Source organism: Coturnix japonica, chromosome 3, assembly GCF_054131305.1.
Source record: "Coturnix japonica strain WE chromosome 3, WE-NBRP24, whole genome shotgun sequence".
In the NCBI taxonomy this organism is placed as follows: Eukaryota; Metazoa; Chordata; class Aves; order Galliformes; family Phasianidae; genus Coturnix; species Coturnix japonica.
This window is the reverse complement of record NC_140665.1, coordinates 54868887-54888690: the sequence shown is the minus strand read 5'-3', so window position 1 is coordinate 54888690 and position 19804 is coordinate 54868887. Positions and strand designations below refer to the sequence as shown.

At 41.7% G+C, this 19804-nt stretch overlaps 1 protein-coding gene across 4 annotated transcripts in view; it reads left to right on the top strand.

Annotated features, from left to right (window-relative positions):
- Nucleotides 1–9297: 9297 nt before the first annotated feature.
- AKAP7 (A-kinase anchoring protein 7) overlaps nt 9298–19804 on the top strand; it is a 68550-nt gene continuing 58043 nt past the window's right edge. For all 4 annotated transcript variants that reach the window (XR_014944047.1, XR_014944048.1, XM_085541627.1 and 1 more), the window contains exons 1-4: nt 9298–10401; nt 14372–14527; nt 15589–15734; nt 19301–19437. Coding sequence is in view for 2 of the 4 variants with exons in the window: in XM_085541627.1 (XP_085397753.1) it covers nt 10242–10401; nt 14372–14527; nt 15589–15734; nt 19301–19437 (599 nt within the window). In the remaining 2 variants the exon portion in view is untranslated. The remainder of the gene's footprint in view (nt 10402–14371; nt 14528–15588; nt 15735–19300; nt 19438–19804) is intronic.

The following is a 19804-nucleotide window of genomic DNA, read 5'->3' as shown; positions in this document are numbered from 1 at the left end:
CTTTCAGTGTTCAGCCAGTTCCCACTGACCTTGTGTGTGCCAGTTCATAATGTACAGGACCTGTTCATCATGTCCTTATTCTGACAAAAATTCCTCTTCCCTGGGAAAGTACACCAAGAGCAATCAGTTGCCAAGAAAACTCAGTAACAATGTAAATGCAATGAAATATAAAAGCCGGCATAATACACCTTTTGATGAGGAAAGATACGTTTTGTCATTACATCTTCTGATTTACAACCAGACGTGAAGACAAGAAACTATAATAAGCTGTGTTAAATGCATTTGTGCTGAACATTTATTTATCGCTGGACACATATAGAATATGGCTGAAAGCAGGAACACAGCAGCATCAGTGTTTTCTTTTTTTTCCGATCCTAAGGGGAACAGCATTTTTGGTATTCCAAAGGCTGCCATCTCCACTCACTGTGCTGGTGTAGCCTCAGAGGAACACTTAAGCAAGAAGCAGGGCTGTTTTGCTACCAATTTCCAGCAAGAAGAGAATCACACAAAAATATTTGTGCCCAGCAGAATCACTGTCAGCGTACACCCCTTTGATCTTCAAAGAACTGATTAAGTATTCCAGTGTCCTCACGGTACTGGGAATGTACACACTTTCTTTCTTTCCTCTCCCTATTTTCTCTTAATGGTAGCAAACAGAAAAAACATTGCATTCAAAAAAAGCAAACTCAAAGAAAATAAAGATATTATCTACATAACACTTTCCGGTGTATACATATATCATATTATACACGTATTTTATATAGCTTTTCATCCTGGGCTTCCACCAACGTCACTGTCATCCCATGTGTTGCCTTGTGTAATTAAACGCTATAATTCTTAACAGCACAAAATGCAATGAATCACTCAGAAATCAATATTAGCAAATATAATGGAGAAAAGCAAATTTCTCGGGTAATAATGTTTTAAAGGACTCAGAAATGAGCTTTTATTTTAGAAAGATGTGCATTTTGTGAGAAAGGATTTACCCAGATTCTTGCAGATTCTTTGTGAAGTGACGCACCAATAACTGATAATCAGATCTTAAAATGAATTTTTACACAGCGATATCATCTTTTTTTTTGTCAGGTCTTGAACAGATGGTAACTATCACATGAGCAGCTTCTCGTCCAGCTCTTTCATTGCACAGAGTTTGGGAGTTCTCATTTTATTTTTAAAGCAAACAAAGTCCATCTGAGATAGACTGGGATAGATACAGGCGAGCTGTAAGACAAGCGCTAAACAGCTTAGAAGATTGTCTTAGTATTACTAGCTCAGCAGTTGCAAGGATTATTGTTGTCGTTGTTCAGGATCTTTTTTTTTTTTTTTTTTTTTCTGTCCGGTGACATCAATAGCAAATAACAGTTTAAAGGAGAACAGCAAAGTAGTTTCGCTGTTTCTGGCAGCAAAGTTTGTCAGTATGTAAGAGGGAACATAGAAAAAACATGGATGGATTATGTGTCTGCGCTCTGCTGTGTAGTGATGTGCGCAGATGTTAGAGCTGCTTCTGAATGAGTTAACGTGGCACGGGAAGCAGAACAAAACCATTAGTGCAGCACTCTCTGTACCCAGCTAGGAAGCACCACACGTTCATCCAGATGTACAGATGCAATAACCCAGCTGTGCAACTTCCAGTACCCAATGTCAGTTGTCAAGATCTAGGCTGTATTTCTCATGAGCTATACAGGCGTTACTGGAAACTCCTATCCAGGAATTAAGTTCTAACCCTTTCAGAAAAAAAGAAATTGACCTTCTCAGTATTAAATAAAAGATAATTAATGTGTCAAACGTCAGAAGTGAAAATCACAACAACCAAGTCTCATTTGCTAAAATTCAGATGAGCGAGCTGTGGACATACCTGAAGAGACAGATGTCATTATTGACATGGCAATTCTAAAAGAAATACCTTTCTGAAGACTTCTTAGATGTCTACACAGGGGAATTAAATTGCATCTGACATGGCAACAAAGATTTTGTTCCACTATTGACACATAAGTTGAAGATCTGCACAAGAATTTAAACAGTATCGTCATGTACAATGACAAGACTCTATCTTAGGCAAAATGTTAATTTCTGCATAACACATCCTACAACACAGACTGACATAAAAGCTTTGAGACAAACATACCGCCTGTTTGTTAGGAACTAACTGACAGGCAGGAAACTGTGGCCCCTGGTGACTGAGAAAAAATAAGAGTATAAAGAAGGTGGAAGAACTAACTCTCTTTAATGCTGTTGCACGTGGGCTGAAAGCCAGACATCAACATGCAGATGTCAAAGTCAGGCTGAGACCTTAATTTGGTCCTTTGTTTCCTTCCTTAGAAAGAAACACACGTGAAGGAACAAAAGACTGGGGAGTGACTTCAGTACAAACTTCTGCTTTAGATGACAGGAGGCAAGGGTGAAGGGTAGACAAAAAGGTACAGACAAGTAAGATAAACCCCCCAAAGGTAATGCTGAAAAAAAGAGGGGAATTGTGAGTGAATGTAATTGTGAAAAACAGGAGAGACAAGAGGGTCTTTGGTGGGAGAAGTCTGGCCGCATGATTTGAAAGGAGTCAGCAAACCACTGAGGATTCAGATGGTGAGTGTAAACAGCGTGTTAGCTGAGACCAGAGCTGCATGTGTAAAACGCATCTAGGAAGGCAAATACACATTGACTTATTATCAAAGGGACTAAGAACCCTGAGGCAGACGGTTCTCACAGGAAGTCAGTAGGCTGTATCTACTTGCTCTCTCTTGCTCTGAAAACTCCCAATTTATCCTTCTAATGACATAGATATGACAAGTCAACTGTCATTAGTGGTAATTCCCATGAGTCTCTGGAGTCTTCCAAATGCAGCACATAATTGGTAACACATGCTCTATATCCACACATAGATTTCAGCAATGCGTAACTCAACTTTTCCTTTGTCAGTTCTGCTTGCCTTTTTCCCTCCATGTTCTTCTACTGCTCCTGCTCTTCTTCACATGAAGGAATGGATCCTGGCTGTATTATGCCTCTACAGAAAACAAGATTTCTTCCACTGAATGACCCTCAAGTGAGGGATCCCATCATTGCCTTCCAAAATGCCCCAAAACTATGATGTGAACATTTCCTAGGTAAGAATTTACTCATTTTGCAAATCTCCATGCAGCTGACCTGTCTCAGCTAGCCACACTTTGAGGAATATTGTACACTCTTCCTAATACTGTAGGCACTGTTTGTACCAGTTCAGGATGGGACAGTTCATTTTTTTCAGAGTAGCTCATATGGTGCTATGTATTGGATTTGTGATGAAAAACTGTGTTGATAACACACCTATGTTTCATTTGTTGATAACACAGAGAGTCTTTGCTGCTTCCTACTGCTCTGCCAGTGACAAAGCTCAGAACACACACAAGCTGGAAAAGGGACACAGCAAGAACCAAAGGGACATTCCCTCCAGTGTCATGTGCTACATAGGAAAAGCTGGGGGAAAGGAAGATGGGGGTGGGGAGGGAACTTTCAGAATGATGCTGTCTTCCAAGTAACTGCTAGGTCTGATGGGTCCTGCTTTCTTTGGAGTGGCTGAGCACCTACCTGCTTATAGGGAGTAAAGAATGAATTCCTTACCTTTGTTTGCACGCACAGCTTTGCTTTACCTGGTGAACTGTCCTCATCTCAGCCTATGAGTTTTCTCACTTTTACCTTTCTGGTACTCTCTTCCATCCCACACTGGGAGAATGAGTGCATGGCTGTGTGGTGCTGAGCTGCCAGGTGGGGTTAAGCCATAGCACTGTCGCACCAGGACACAACAGTAAGACAACTTCTTGCTCCATAGTGTTGTCCATTTTCTATTTAAACTTTTCATATTATTTGCAACATTGATGCTTACCTGTTTTGCTCACAATGATGATAAAAGCTTTCAGGAATCAGCAGAAATCAGAGAGAGCAGCCATACTGTAATGCTTTGTTGCATGGGAATTTATCATAACATTTGATCGAAACCGAATGGATGCATAGTTTGTATGGAAATATATTGAGCTGAGTACAAATTATCACAGAATCATAGAATCGCTCAGGTTGGAAAAGACAGCTCTTAAGGAGACATTTTCCCTCATATTCTCCTCAGTTGATACCAGCTCTATCAAACAACTGTGAACTCACTTTCACAGACATGTGCAAAAGGACACAGTAATGACTTAAGAGGTGAGATTGTATACCTGATAAAGTGACCCAGATCTGGTCCTGGGCATAGGCGTGGTCAAAATACTGCTCAAAACCAGATTTACCAGACAAAATGTGATGGTTTCTGTACACTTTCAGATCTTGCAGTTCATTTTAGTGTGGTGAGTAAGAATTCAAAGTGGCTCAGCAAAGGCTGCAGGATTGAACTAGAATGTAGGAGATTTAATGTGCAAGGTGGAAAATTAGAATCAATTTCTTTTCCCATTAACTAGAATGCATCTAGGTGGTGTTTTTAATTGTACTTGTTTCCTTAAATGTTTTTCAGGCTGTTTCATAACAGTAGACAAGTTAAGTCTTTCACTTAATCTAAGTTAAAATATTGACTGTAAAATGTGGGAGCTTTGAATTGGTTCACCTTTAAGACTTGTCCATTAAACCTTAAGCCTCCAGTAGAGGATCAGTACCTCTCATCGTTAGTAAGGAGCTGGCAGTCACCCGGGGAGCAGGACATCCAGTAACTGCCAGGGAGCTCAGTGGCAGAAACTGGATGCCAGGTCCAGGTGTAAGCAGCAGCTAAAACAATGTTAGAACTGAGCCCTCTCGCTTCTTAGGTCAAGGACCCTTTTCCCTTTCAGACAGTAAGTTACTGTTTCCCTGAATAGCTCACAGGAAAGGTATTTTGAACAACATTTGTTTTGTGCTTTTTTCCTTTATTCTTTTAGTTAAATATAAACAAGCATCTTAAGAGACTGCTGATGTGAAAGCAGTGGGTGGGATTTTTTTGTGCATCTAGCCCCAGCCACACCAGGGGCAAATCAATTTCAAAATTCACATCTAACACAAAACAACACTACTTAATTACTTCTCCCTATGTAGGCTCTGACTTGGAGGGGTCCCAAAGCCTACACTGCCTGAAGTTTTCTGAGTGCTTGAGATTTGCAACACTGGCAGTAGCCTTCATTGGGTTCTTCCAACTGAGCCTGGCTTAGTGTCACATCCCAGAAACATTGCTTTGATATGAGTGTTTCCACTTAGGGAGTAGATGCTGAATTTAATTGTCTGGGCTCCAAGAGGCTTTGCCAGAGACAGAAATACCAAGCCAAAGCACAAAGGTTTTTTCCTAATTCTAAACCAGCCTATCGCAAAATGTAGGTCTGGATTCATTACGCCCAACTTGTGCCTTTTAACTGATACGCTCAGCAGGGCTCCTGTCTAGTTGTTCTGGCCATCTGTACCATCTGTGGAGAAAGAAGGGCATTTCGAGAGCAACTCTTAGGCATGCACCAGAAATGCCTCTGGACTAGGAGTGATGATCTCCATGTCACAAGGGGCTGCACTACGTGCTGGCAACAAGAAGCTCGGGTGGTTTTTTTTATAGGACTTTGAGCACAGTGAACATGCATGGAAGATACTGCCTCTATCCCACAGACATCCTAACCCTACAAATAGTCTACAGATAAAAAGGGGAAAAAAGATACAATGCCGCTCACAAAGCCTGCACAGTGGTGACAAATGCATCGGGTGTCTGTAATACTTGGAGCTTGGGAAGGTAAAGAAGTCAGGGCTGAAAGAGAAGTTTGTGGCTTGAAGAGAGGGCAGACAGATGAACAAGAAGGGAGAAGAGAGCAAGACACACAACAGATAGGCAGCTGAGAATCAAGATTTCTCAGTTTAGTCAGTAAATACATATTTCCCCCACCCACATTTGGAATAATATGCATTTTGGATTCAGAACTGCATTCTTTACTTGCCTAAGACTCCCAGTAAAGTGTCTTTTGCTCAAGGAATGCAGGATCTCGTGTCTCAGCTGCGTGACTTCCGCATGGCTTTTGGCAATATTCACTGCATTTCAAAGCAAACTTCTCAAACTGAGGGCAGCGTCTTCTTTTTTAGATTAAACACTTTCCATCCACACACTTTTCCTAAGTTTCTATTTCAGTCAGAAAATGAGCGGAACTCCAGAGGCTTCAGACCAAACTTTACTTGACCTCTGGGGCTAAAAAATCCACTACATTGATTAAAGGCTCTAAAAGAGAAACATGTTTTTATTTCGATGTACACATCTACAGCGGTTTCCTATCAAATTGAATGGTGTCCTCACTTTGCAGATGGCCATTAATGGTCTCCACTGCACAAAACCTATTGCATAAAACTGAATGGTACATGTGAAGAATAAGAGGAACAAGACTGTAGCTATCAAAATCATTTATTTTCTGTTTTATAGTTACTTTTGTGTGTGCAGAAATATTTAATGATAGTAAAATATGAATTACTAGACGCATTCTTTGATATTATTTGTTTTATGGTCACCCTGCATTTTTGAAACTAAACTTCTGTGTGTCTAATCATGCAATAGAATTTATGCTTCAGAGACAGGTATAGAAATGAGCATCTTCTTTTAACCCAGCGCTGGAGCAACACAGGGAAAACTGGTTTTGTCAGCAATAGCATGACAGGTTTGCTGTAAAATGAGTGCTTACTTGGAGGACTTCTGGTGCATTCTTATTTATTTACTTATTTATTTAGTGTTGAGGAGTGAAAGAAGAGTTAGATTAGGAAAGCATGTGCTGCACCCTCTGCTTCGAGTATTTAAGAGGAAATATTCAAACTAGCCAATGAGATACAATATGCAGGGCAAATGGGTAAACAACTAAGAGCTGTATCTTTTTCAGGGAACAGGGACTGTAGAAAGAACAAGGAAAACTAGATTTGCTTGGCAACTTGTAGCCTCTTAACAGGGGCCATTAGTCTTCTATGTATCCCCACCTAATTCCCCATCCCCAAAGGAACGCAATTCATAAGAAAACTGAAAATGATGTAAGTAGAACCCCGAAAGTGATCTGTAAGATATTTATGTGTTTGTGGGGTTAGCTATGTCCTAAGCCAGTCTCTCTGCACTCAGTATGTCTAATCCTGCATTTAAGTCTTAGCTCTCTCAGAGGTATCTTCTTCCATTTGCATTAGGGGTATATGTCTTCCTGCAAATGTGACCCTGTGTCATTTCAGTCTGATCCAGTGAAGCAAAATTAAATGAATATTTTAGTCGGCTCTTAAATAGATATGTCTCATACAAATTTATGTTCGCTACTTGGAGATATTCTTCCTGCTGTTTCTGTTATTGCAAAGCCCTAAAGGCCTCAGAAGGATCTCCTCAAGTTTGGCTGTTTGGAGTTGTGCTGAAAGAAGGCTGAGAAGATGTGTAGGCAAATACAACACCGCAGTCTTCATACAGAAATAGGGTCTAATTGAAGTTGTAAAGAATTTCTGTGTAAGAGTGAATCCATAAAGCATAGCTGCTTTCAGAAAAACACTACAGTGAGGTAATTGGTTGAAGGAGTTCAGGCTAGAGTTTACACCCTAATAATAATGTTCAATGTGGAGCTCATCCAAGTGTGTAAAAAACGTCAGGGTCCTAAAATAATGCAGAAATGCATCCGGACGCTTTTGCCAAAAACATCTGTCCTAGATGCAAGATTTTACATTTGTCCCTGTTAAACTTCATGAAGCACCTCTTGTCCCACTTCTCCACCCAGCTGAGGTCCTCCCAGATGTGTGCCAGACCTCCAGCTGGTCTCTCCCAGTTCTGAGTGCTACAGCTTCACACACGCTGCTTTCTAAGGCAGAGAGGGACAGCCTCTGCCACCACATCGTCCTGCACGTGCTTTCCCACCATCTATCACCACCTCTCTGCCAGTACACCTGGGACAATTCTCTCCCAGCTTATGTCTCTATCCTTCAGTAACCCAGCCTAAAGGCCAGCAAACCTAGTGGTGAATTCATGCCCCAGTTTGATAGGTGAGTCCTCTGTCTGCTCTGTGATGCTCAGAGTCCTGCCATCACAAAAGCCCAGAGGTACGTGGAAGTGAGCAGAACAATACATCGACATTAACAGCATTTGAGCATGCAGACTGACCTTCACCAGGTGATTCTCTTAACAGGTCACTACCCAGAGGGTAGCAAGTAAGGAAATGCAGTTCTGGATAATCAGCTGATTTTTCATCTGATTCTCCTGTTCTGTTCCCTTCTGCAATAATGCACATAAACTACCATGTCAACTGATCGTGCAAATACCCACACAAGTAATTTCCATTTAATCTTCATGCTAGATATCAAATGCCATTTCTATTCATTAAGTACATAAGTATACAACATCGCTGTGGTTTTTTTCCTTTTATATGGTTATTGAAGAAACCCTAGTGTTTTGCTTTTTGATCTTTGCATTAAATTACTTTAACCCTGGCACCTTTGTCTTTTTCCCATTTTCTAGTACCTGTAGCTCTGCAACTTATGCTTTCCTTTGTTCCTACAGAAAGTCTCTTCCTACTATCAAATCACAGTCTGTTCTTCCCTTGTGAGAAAACAAGCTGCTCTATCAACAGTGGCTGTAACAAAGCCTTGTTTCATATCAGTTACATCCTCCCATCTTATCACAATAGCCAAAGCTTCCCCTACAGTCTTGATGCCCTCCCATTACAATATCATCGACTCCCTCCCACATCCTATACAGTATCTCAATATCCTCTTTCAATACTTAGGCCTCCCTGAAATGCATTTTGCTCTTGCCCCTTTATTTCCTAACCTCCCACAAGTGAACCGCGTCCTGAATACTCGTGGCTCCCAAATCTCTCTTGTTTGACTAAGATAAGAGATCATCTGTGCTGATAAAATGTGCTGTGACCTATCATCTAACGCTCTGACCAGTACTCATGGCCAGCTGCCACTGTTGCAGGAAAAACATACGCAAAGTACTGTCTCCTCATTTGGGAGCTAAATGAATCTCTTTTCTCACAGAACACTCATTTTCAGGAAAGGTATGGGAACATTGTGCCTCGGAATCCTTTCACCCTCTACTAAATTTGATTTAAATTAGATGATGGATTAAGAGACAGCCAGGTAAGAAGATGATATGCACAGGCAATGTGGCTGTAGGCACAAATACATTTGTGGAGCTGCTTGTGCTTCCTCTGTCTGCTAACATCACTCAGCTGTCATGAGTTCTGATTTTCTCTCCTCAAAAGGACAACTGTTTCACTGTGAGGTTAATCAGAAACTCTCCTTAACAAAGACAAGGCCACAGAAAGCTGATGAAACTTGGGCATTAACCCAAACCTAAGCATTTGCAACAAAATACCTACTGGCTTACATCAGACGGGCACCAGGTCAGTGACTTCTGTGGTATTTAGGCGGGCAGAAAAATCAGCTTTCTAGTCCTCTGGTGAATATCTTTCCTCAAAACACTTTCCTGGCTCCTATTTATTTATCCAGCACTGCATTAGATTCCTCTGTCACTGTACAAACAGAAACCTTGTTTCTCACTGAGGGTTTCCTCAAGCCACCTAATGAATTGTCTGGGAGCCACTTCAGATCAAACACTGCGTTTCACATTCACATTTCTACAAATGTAATACAAAATAAATATAATAAATACTCTCTTCGTATTTGATCTGTAACCTCACGTAGTCAAATGTTTAAGTACTTCACCCATCATTGCTGAACAGGCGAGAAAGAGTTGATTTTTATGTATGCATTTATATATACACATCCAGTCCCTTCAGATCGTGTCTGTATGCAGACAGCTCTGCAAAAGGCAGGGTTTGGTTTGGTGCCATCCACAGAACATAGTGCCAGTTTTGTTTCCAAGGGGCACAAAGTCTTTTATTAAAGCAGAAAAGCAGACCATGGCCTCAGAGGAGCAGCCTCCCACGTACAGCCCAGAGGCAGATTCTCAACAGGAGGCCGTGCAGTCACAGCTGGGACATTATTGCCCCAGTAAGAGCGCTCTGGTGTCTCATAAAAAACAAACGGCTGCTTACAGCAAGACTATGTTCCCCGGACCACAACTAAAAGACAGAAAACTATGGATCCGGGCTGTGCAGGCCCAAGACACGGCGATGCTTCGGAGCGGCGTCAACCCCTCCCGCCTCCCGCCATGCCTCGCTCCGTGCCGGCCGAGCGCTGCGCGTTGGGAGCTGTAGTCCCGCCTGCGGCCCCGCTTCCCTTCTCTCTTCGGGCCGAAGGGCGCGGCGCCTGCGCCCGGCCCCGTCCCGTCCGTGTCGCGCTGAGCCGGCGGGCGGCCTCGCTCGTCCCGCTCGGAGATGCAGCGTGTGCTACGCCGGCTGCTCCCCGCGCTCTGCTCCGCCTGCTCTGCGGCCCTTTTCGCTCCGCGCGCCCGTCCCATGGCGCTGCGGCCGGCAGCGGCAGAGGCGGGGGGTGGCGAAGAGCCGATCGTCGCAACCGGTTCGACCCCAACGCACGGTGAGGGGGACGAGGCCTGCGGGGACGGGCTGCGGGCGGGGCCGAGCAGGCGCGCCGCGGGGGCGGGAGGGCGCCGGGGTGTGCGGCTGCTGAGGGTACGGGGCGGCGATGAGCTGCTCCACGAGCGCGATGTGCGAGCATAGGCGGGACTGCGCAGCCGTCTGGCCGTGCGGAGTGCTACACATATCCCTATGAGGACAGGATGAGGGAGTTGGGCTTGTTCAGCCTTGAGAGGAGAAGGTTGCGGGGTGACCTCATTACAGCCTTTCAATACCTGGAGGGAACTTACACCCAGGAGGGGAGTAAACTCTTCGAGAGGGCTGACAATAGCAGGACACGGGGAAATGGTTTTAAGTTAAAAGAGGGAAGATTTAGGTTGGATGTTAGGGGGAAGTTCTTCACTAGGAGAGTGGTCAGGCCCTGGAACAGGCTGCCCAGGGAGGTTGTGGATGCCCCGTCCTTGGAGGTGTTCAAGGCCAGGTTGGACGGGGCCCTGGGCAACCTGATCTAGTAAATGTGTATGTTTGGTGGCCCTGCCAGGCAGGGGGGTTGGAACTACATGATCCTTGAGGTCCCTTCCAACACGGGTCATTCTGTGATTCTGTGATTTCTGCCTTAGCATTTAAAGGAGATTTCTTCAGCTGGGTCAGTTTGGGGCCGACCCTGTTTAATAATGGCCAGTGGCATCCTGGCTTGTACCAAAATAGCACAGCCAGCAGGAGCAGGGAGGTGATCATCCCCTGTACTCAGCACTGGTGAGGCTGCACCTTGAGTGCTTGCGTTCAGTTTTTGGCCCCTCACCAGCAAGAAAATCATCAAGGTCCTGGAGTGTGTCCAGAGAGAGTCAATAAAGCTGGTGAGGGGTCTGGAGCACAAGTCATATGGGGAGTGGCTGAGGGAACTGGAATTGTTTAGTCTGGAGGAGTCTCAGGGGAGACCTTAGAATCATAGAATTGTATTAGAACGGATTGGAAGGGACCTCAAGGATCAATTTCCAACACTCCTGCTATAGGCAGAGCCACCAAGCTCTCAATGAAGTACTAGATCAAGTTGTCCAGGGCCCTATCCAGTCTGTCCTTAAACACCTCCAGCGATGAGGCATCCAGACCCTCTTTAGGCAATGTGTTCCAGCACCTCACCACTGTCTGCAGCAAAAACTTCCCCCAATGTCTAATCTAAATCTCCCCTCCTTTGGTTTAAGACCATTCCCCATTGTCCTATCACTATCTACTCTTGTAAAAATCTTATTTATCTCATGTTTATAAACTCCCTTTAAATATTGGAGGGTCACAATGATGTCTCCCCACAGCCTTCTCTTTTCTAGGCTGAACAAACTCAGTTCCTTCAGCTTATCTTCACTGAAGAGGTGCTCCAGCCCTTGGATCATCTTGTATAGACCTTATTACTCTCCACAACTATCTGAATGGAAGTTGTAGTGAGGTGGGGGTCGGCCTCTTCTCCTATGTAACTACCAAAAGAAATAGAGAGAATGGCCTCAAGTTGCACGGTGGGAGGTTCAGGATGGATATTAGGAAATGTTTCTTATCTGAAAGAGTGGTCGGGTGCTGGAACAGGCTGCCCAGTGAGGTGGTGCAGTTACTGTTCCTGGAGGTGTTCAGGAAATATGTAGAGTACTTTCAGACCTGGTTAGTGGGTGCGGTGGTTATGGGTCAATGGTTCGACTAGATGATCTTTGTGTTTCCAACCTTTATGATTCTACAATTCTCTGGGCGTGTGAAGCTTGTGCTAGTAGTAAGAGCTCACAAAGCCTAGAGAGAAAGGCCATCCATTTCCACAGCAGTGTTATATTCAGTTGTGGAATAACAGAACTGACTGGGTTGGATGGGGTTTTAAAGCCCATCCAGTTCCAACCCCAATCATTATTTGTTACTATACATGGCAAACAGTGCCCACAGTCCGGGTCTTGAGTGGAAAACTGTTGCTCCTGCAACTAAGTGTGGAGAGAGGAGGCCTGAGAAGGGAGTACAATGAGAGTGTTTTTCCCTGCTTTTGTGTTCTCTATGAGACATATGTAGCTTGTTTTGTTTTCTTCTTTTTTTTCCCCGCGGGAACAGGTGGCTCATGTTCATGAGCATCAGTAACTGCTTTATGACAGATAGATCAGTAACTGCTCTAAGACAAATACAGGAAAGGCATAGATCCCTTTTCATATATGAAATTCATGCAGTTAAGAATAAAATTTATCCTTCAGTAGTTTGGTGGTGTAAGAGTTGCTGTGGAAGCTCTTCTAGTTACATAGGTCTCAGATTATTAACATTTTGCCAGGTATTTGGAAAGGTTGCTTTAGTGACTAGGATACAAGTCTTGGATTTTGTTGGTGATTTCCTTAAAGTTTAATTCAGGAAAAGGTGGGATAGAGTTTTTGATCGGGATCTCGATATATAGGGTTGAGAAGCAGTGCCTGTGTTGTTTGGGAAGGGATGTAACTAATGTCTGTGCTCCTGCTCTGCCCACCTGCTGCTGTTCATCACATACTGTGCTTTGTGTCTATGGGGCAGAAGGAGGGCGTAATCTGCAATACACACCCCTCAGATTTAGGTGAATCCTTGTTCCGCAGCTGATGCTTCCATACTAAACTCCATTTGCTTTTAATTCTGCATTTCTGCATCTTGTTGGCAACTTTTCTGCCTTGTTTGTCAGTCTCATGGGTTTTTGTCTTGTCCTTCAGTTTGTGACCTGTTTAAAAGGAGAAAACATTACCAGCATGTAAGCTTAACTCTAAGTGTTAGGTAATAAATTTATTGTTGCTTTTAACATCTCTTTGTCATATATAGTTCTTTATTGTCTGCAGAGGGAACAAGCAGCCACTCCAGTTTGTTTATTCATATTAGCCTTTGGCATAAATGTAGGTGTCAGACTACGGCAACATAGTGATTTATGCCTTCCTACCTTAGGCTGGAGTTAGCATGTAACCAGATTCTTCTTTCGCTTATCATCCCAATAGCTCATACTCTATACTGTTGATTTTACACATGTAGCAGAGCTTTGCATGCCACAATAACATCATATGCACTTTTGAGGCCAGTTTTTCCCCTTGGGCCAGATTTGGACTATCTGCAGTGGTCACAAGAGAAGCTTTCAAAGTGTGTTGTCTGTCATAATGAGCTGTCCTGGGATAAACTGCAATTCTGACACAAGGCTTCTTCCACTACAGTAATCCCATTGTGGAGCTGTCCCAGGAGGGTATTACTGGATGTCTCGCTATGTGTACATTTTCTGTTGCTAGAGGAGATACTGATTTTGCATTTCTTAAGCTGTAGTTTAATACACATATTGCACTGTGTGGGAGATGCAGGACTAGAATAATCATCTCATTCCTGCATGATATAGTCACACAGAATCACAGAATCACAGAATGACCCGGGTTGGAAGGGACCTCAAGGATCATGTAGTTCCAACCCCCCTGCCTGGCAGGGCCACCAAACATACGCCTTTACTAGATCAGGTTGCCCAGAGCCCCGTCCAACCTGGTCTTGAGAACTCTTTGCTTTATGTGAATTTGTAGGATTCCCTTTCTGCTCCTTCATGCCTCGTTTTCAGTGTGTTTACATTGGAAATAATCTCCTTGTGTTTATCTGCACCAAATTTCACATGCCGTTACTGTTATCCAGAGTGAGCCTTACATGATATATGAAGATTCGTATTGTTTTATAGTCAGTATAACCGTCCTTTTTGCTTCTAACTGCATTTGCTTAGAATGGATCCAAACCACAAGTTATTAAATGTAGAAGGCTGGACTCTCTTTTTATGCTATTTCACATAAAGTGTTGAAGTGTTTTTGTTGATATGTTGTCAAGGAAGAAGAGTAGCGTTCTTAATAGGGATTTATGTCACTATTTATTTGCTGAGAACTAGATAGATTTATGTTTTGCACATTGGTTATGTATAATGTCATGTAGGTGTTTATGCTGAAAACTCACACCCAGTGTGTTATTTAAATATATTACAGATGGGCTGGAAAATATGCAGCAAAAGAAGGAAATTGTTGAAGGAAATAAAAAAAGGACACGAGAGGAAGAAAAGCCATGTCCTCATGCTGATTCAGAAGATTCTCTGATGGCAGAAATGCCATTTGCCGGCATAGATACTGAAGATGAATTTGCTAGTAAGTGTATTTAAATGGACATAGTGTCACAACATAAACATACTGTGCACACAGTTCCTGATCCTGTCTGTTGGAATGCACAGGTAGGCTGGGCCCGTTGAGTACATTCTCCCTGCAAACAGAACCAAGTCCAGAGGTTTATTAGGTTTATTGCAGAGGGTGGTGGGGTCTCCTTCTCTGGAGATATTCAAGACCCGCCTGGACGCCTACCTGTGTGACGTGGTGTAGGGAACCTGCTTTGGCAGAGGGTTGGACTTGATGATCTCTAGAGGTCCCTTCCAATCCCTACAGTTCTGTGATTCTGTGATTAGTCCTCAGTCTTGCAGACACTTGAGCATGTTAAACATTTGTTTTGTGATTCATTGAAGCAATGAGCTACAGCATAAAGATGTCTCATATACGTCTATTCACATTACTATATATGAGCTGCTGAAGCGATGGCTTTTATGAGCTGTCTTCCAGATGTGTATTCCCAGCATGTGGCTAGAAATGCACTTGTTATTAGGCAGTGGAGAGAGGCTGCAAACAAAATAAGCTGGGAGAAGAGTAATCTGTGGTACACAGAAGAACTCTCTGGGTTTGGTCCATGAACTGTAGGTTGGCCATTCCTAGTCTACCACAACCTTCTCCTTTAATAATCCTGCTTATCATCTTGTTTGATACTGTAAAATGCAGTATGTGGGAAATTGCTCTGAAGTCATGCCCATGGACATGTCAGGTATGAACACTTGCTGGCCTAGTCCACTGTAGCAACTTGGCTCAATGAAACACAGCTGTAGTTTGGAAGCCATGCATGTGTGTTAACAGCTTATAAACCCTGCCTGGATGAATAGACTATTAGTTCAAGTATGGTACTCCACTTGCGTGGCTATGTTAATGGAAGCTGGCATAGGATCCCAGTCAGACAGTTCAGTGCGTGGGCAGATCACATGCCTGGGAAAATGCTATCCAGTCATCTGACTGAAGTGATATTAAGGATTATTGGGTATGATATTAAGTGTATCTTTATTCTGATTTGTCTATGTGCTGGAAGTATTTTCTTTTTCTTTTTTTTTTTACAGTGCATACAGCCTCTGAAATAAACATGGAAAAGAAAAGGAAGAGGGCTACCGGAAAGGAAATTCCAGAAGGCAGTGAGAGAAAGAAGAAAAAGAAAAAGCAATATCAGCCAAATTATTTCATTTCTCTTCCAATTACTAATCCAGAGGTGAGATTCTTTATTACAGTACTTTGGTATAACTAGAGTTACTTCAGCAGCTGCTTGTGTTTATAAGGAGGGCAGTGTTTGAGCTTGAGCAAGCTCATTTTTCCACGTATTTTTAGAAGAACATTAGCAGCCTATTCTGTCACTTAACTTTTTAAACTAACATCTTTGTGAATAAAACTACTCACCTGGGAAAGACTGGAGAAAAGTTATCTTTTTATTCTCTCTTATGGAATTCAAATTATTTTGATTGAAACTTAATTTCTCCCTCTGCACTATTTCAGTGTTGCTTATTTTGTCTCACAGTCTCACAGTCTCGTGTGGGTTGGAAGGGACCTTAGAGATCATTGAGTCCAATCCCCAGGATTCGAGCCTCTGTGTAGCAGAGCGGCACTTCTACCACTTGCACCACAGGGGGGATTTGAACCCAGGACTCCGGTGTTGCAAGCGGCATTCCTACCATTCAAATGGAATAAGGAAGAGAGACGTTCCTGTTAATAGGAAAACCACTGCAGGATTTCTAGCTCTCCCTATGCACAAGATTTTAAATGTGGATCCGTTGCTGTTTTAACTTTATGTTTTGAAGTTTTATAAGTTTCCCATAAAATTGATCACCTTGTTTAAATTCCAATAAGCTACTGTTTAAGTGAGATGCCATTGAAGTGGAAATGCAGCAAAGTCTTCAAAACTTATTCTCCTGCAATTAGCACGTTTAACCTAACAGTAACCTAGTTACTCATAGTAACCTAGTTTTAATCATAACCTAGTTTTAACTCATTCTGCGTCCGTACTATGTGTGTTCAGTGAAAGTCAAAAATGCAGAGAACCTACAATGCAAATAATGTAAGCTAGTTTTGGAAATGACAGTGCAGTCTTTGATTCTTCAGAAAATGCTGTGTGAAGAAGAGATGGCAGAACTCTCCCTTCTCAGGATAGTTTTAGGATAGCCCAATACAACTGCTGGTGATCTTTTATACCATCCTGCTCTGAAATGATAGTCCTGTCTCTTCCACGCTTTAACAGCAACAATTAATGTAGGAGTTATATAATCTGATAATTGAGAATTACTGCTCGCAGTTGTTACACTGAATTACTGATGGAGTGGAAAAATCTTAACTAAATGTGCTTTTTTTCTGTGTATTTGATCTTTCATTTATGGAGGTAATGCAACAAATGTATTAAATCTCAGAGCATTTAGGAATTCCGAGACTCTGCTAGAAAGTTTTGTTAACACTTGCCTCAGATGTAGAGTTGTTATCAAAGTAGAAAACACATGTTGAAATTCATTTAGGCAACAGTAGCCAAAATTCAGACTTGAGACATCTGGTTTCTTGATAGCTGGCAGGTAATTACTAGTAGTATTTCAGTTAGCAATCAGAGGTCTTCCTTTTGTGAGGATCTAATTTAATTCCAGTCAAGTGTTTTAGGCAGAATTGCTCTTTTTTCATATCTTATGTAGTATTTTGAGCTTTACACAAAGAACCACTTTGTAGTAAGGGATATTTCTGAAACACTTAAGGAATTGTTCTTCTCGGAAGTTTAACATTTTCCTTGCTTTCATTTTAATTGTGCCTTAAATCTTTAGAAGCAAAATGTGGCATTCCATTCATTTTGGATTTACATTGAATTTGTATTTTTAATTTAAAAAAAAAAAAAGATTATTATTGTACCAAGATTCTGATAAAAGTTATCTGTCACCTGGTATGTTAGTACTGGCTAGATTAATCCTTGAGGGTCTTTCAGTCTTGATTATAATTGCAATAAGCTGTTAAATTTTTAAAGCTACTTCCCAGTAGGGTTCAGTAAGCAAAACTAAGTTACTTACTGCTGTTTAGAATAATGTATTCTAAGTCATGGGAGAGGTTACACTGAAGTCAATATTTAAGTCCTCATTCAGTGGAAATTTTTAAGAATAACTTGCGAGGGGAACAGTTGGGACAGGCATCTCTTTAAGCTGGGAAACCTCAAGATGCATGAAATTGCCAGCTTGATATGATAGCTAGAGGTGGAAACCGGTGGTAGTGCAGGGAGCTCAGGACACAGGCAGGAAAGGACTGAGATGCACAGCTCAGAAAACAGTATGGGTAGTATTATAATATAGGCAGCGTGAGGTGTTGCCTTCTAATACGAATGCTGAATAATGCTCATCTTCCTCAGCATCAGGGTACAGCTTATATTTCTCCTGCATCTGAGACTACAGTAAATGTGTCATGTAGCCAGGATAAGTTCTGACACATGAAGGAAATGTATTACATGAAAGAAATTTGTTACAACATGATACGTAATCAGTGTTGGTGTGATTTTATTCATGTGTGTGATGCTAGTAAAATTGCTTCTGGTTTTGTAGATTCCATATCACTTTTTTTCTGGCAAATGGTTTTTACCTTCCTTTGTCCTTACCATTCTTCCTAGGTTGATACCATTCACTTATATACATATATATATATATATATATATTTAACGTATATGGTGCTTTATGTTCTAAATACTTAATGAAGGTGCTACTAGATGTATTAGGTTAAACCACTGCACAGCAAAGCCAATCTTAACAATGTGAGTCACAAAAGTAACTGCTTGCTCCCATTACAGTTTGCTTTTTCAGGAAATGTATGTTTGTTATAACTAAATATGGCTATTTTAAGCCTCACAGCTCCTTCTGCTCATTATAAAAGTCAATATATGCAATATATTTGTTAAGAATTCACCGGTGAGTTTCTAATAAAAATCAGACTGATGGTTTCTACGTGCTTCTTCTAGACAATGTACACCAAAGCTGATTGGTCTTTGCTTGCTGTGGTTTAAAGAAGTAACTCAATTTGCCAGTCAGTCAAGGTTATTAGATTTGATTTACTCATAGATTCGAGCATTCCTGCATGTTTTTTAAAATTACTGCAATACAACAGCTATCCTAATTGCAAACACAATAAACAGTTGGGATACGATTTATAAAGCACGTATTTTTCACTGGAGAAAAATGCAAATCAGGTACTTTTAAAGAAGACCGATGGTGTTAGATCTGCTGAAATGTTACAGAAATTCATTAAAATGTTTGAAGAGAACATGTACATTGTACTCTCTTTTGGACAGGAAGATCAGAATTGTAAGTTGGGTATCTCCACATATACAAATATACATAAGAATATTCTGTTTTAAATGTGCCTGATTGTGATCTTCCAAAGACTTCTTCCACTTTTCAGATGCTTGTGCGTATGTAGCACATAAACATTCAACAGACAGGAGAGAAATTCACTAAAGAAGTCTCTGGTCTGGGCCACTGTCAGCGTACAACTAACTGCATGATCTTAAGGTGTTCTTAGAATCTGTCATCTTAGGGAACGCAGCTCCTGTTGTGATGTGGAGCGTCCACTTTATTAATCACTGTATTTGTATTCGCTTTGAGTTTACTCAGATCAGTGAGCACAGCTTTGTTGCAGGATAAAAATTCCTTCTGCAAGAATGATTTCTACATAAACATTTGACTTCAGTTTGTTTGCTTTCTTGTACAGTTGCATTATGGGATGCAGTAACTGTAATGGCTAACTGTTGTTTCTGTGCTTCTGTCTTCCCAGATTGCTGCCAATGTTCGGGCTGTCCAAGATGCAATAATACAGAAGGATGAGAGGCTTTCCAAAGCAATGGTTCACTGCGGTTCATTGCACGTCACAATGTTAGTGATGCATTTATCCAGCAAAGAAGAAATTAGCATGTAGGTATTTTGGAAAAGTAGTTTCGTTGGTGGAGTTTACAAATAGACTTCAATGAATAACTGATGCTTTCTGTTAGACCTGAACTACTGGGGTTACTGAATATTTAACTCATGTTGTTCTTAAATTGCTAATCTTAATATTAGGTATTTTAATACCATGGTATGTCATGAGCTCTGCTCAAAGTACACCTTTTCCTTGCATTTTTCACATCATATGCTGAACTTAAATGCAAAAATCTTGTGTTTGCTAAAGTAGTTATTTCATAGCTGTGTTTCAGATGTAGGGGATATTGAACAGATTAACAGGGACTTTCAGATTTTCATAGCTCAGGAGATGTTACAGGCTACGTAAGTAATAGCTAATGAA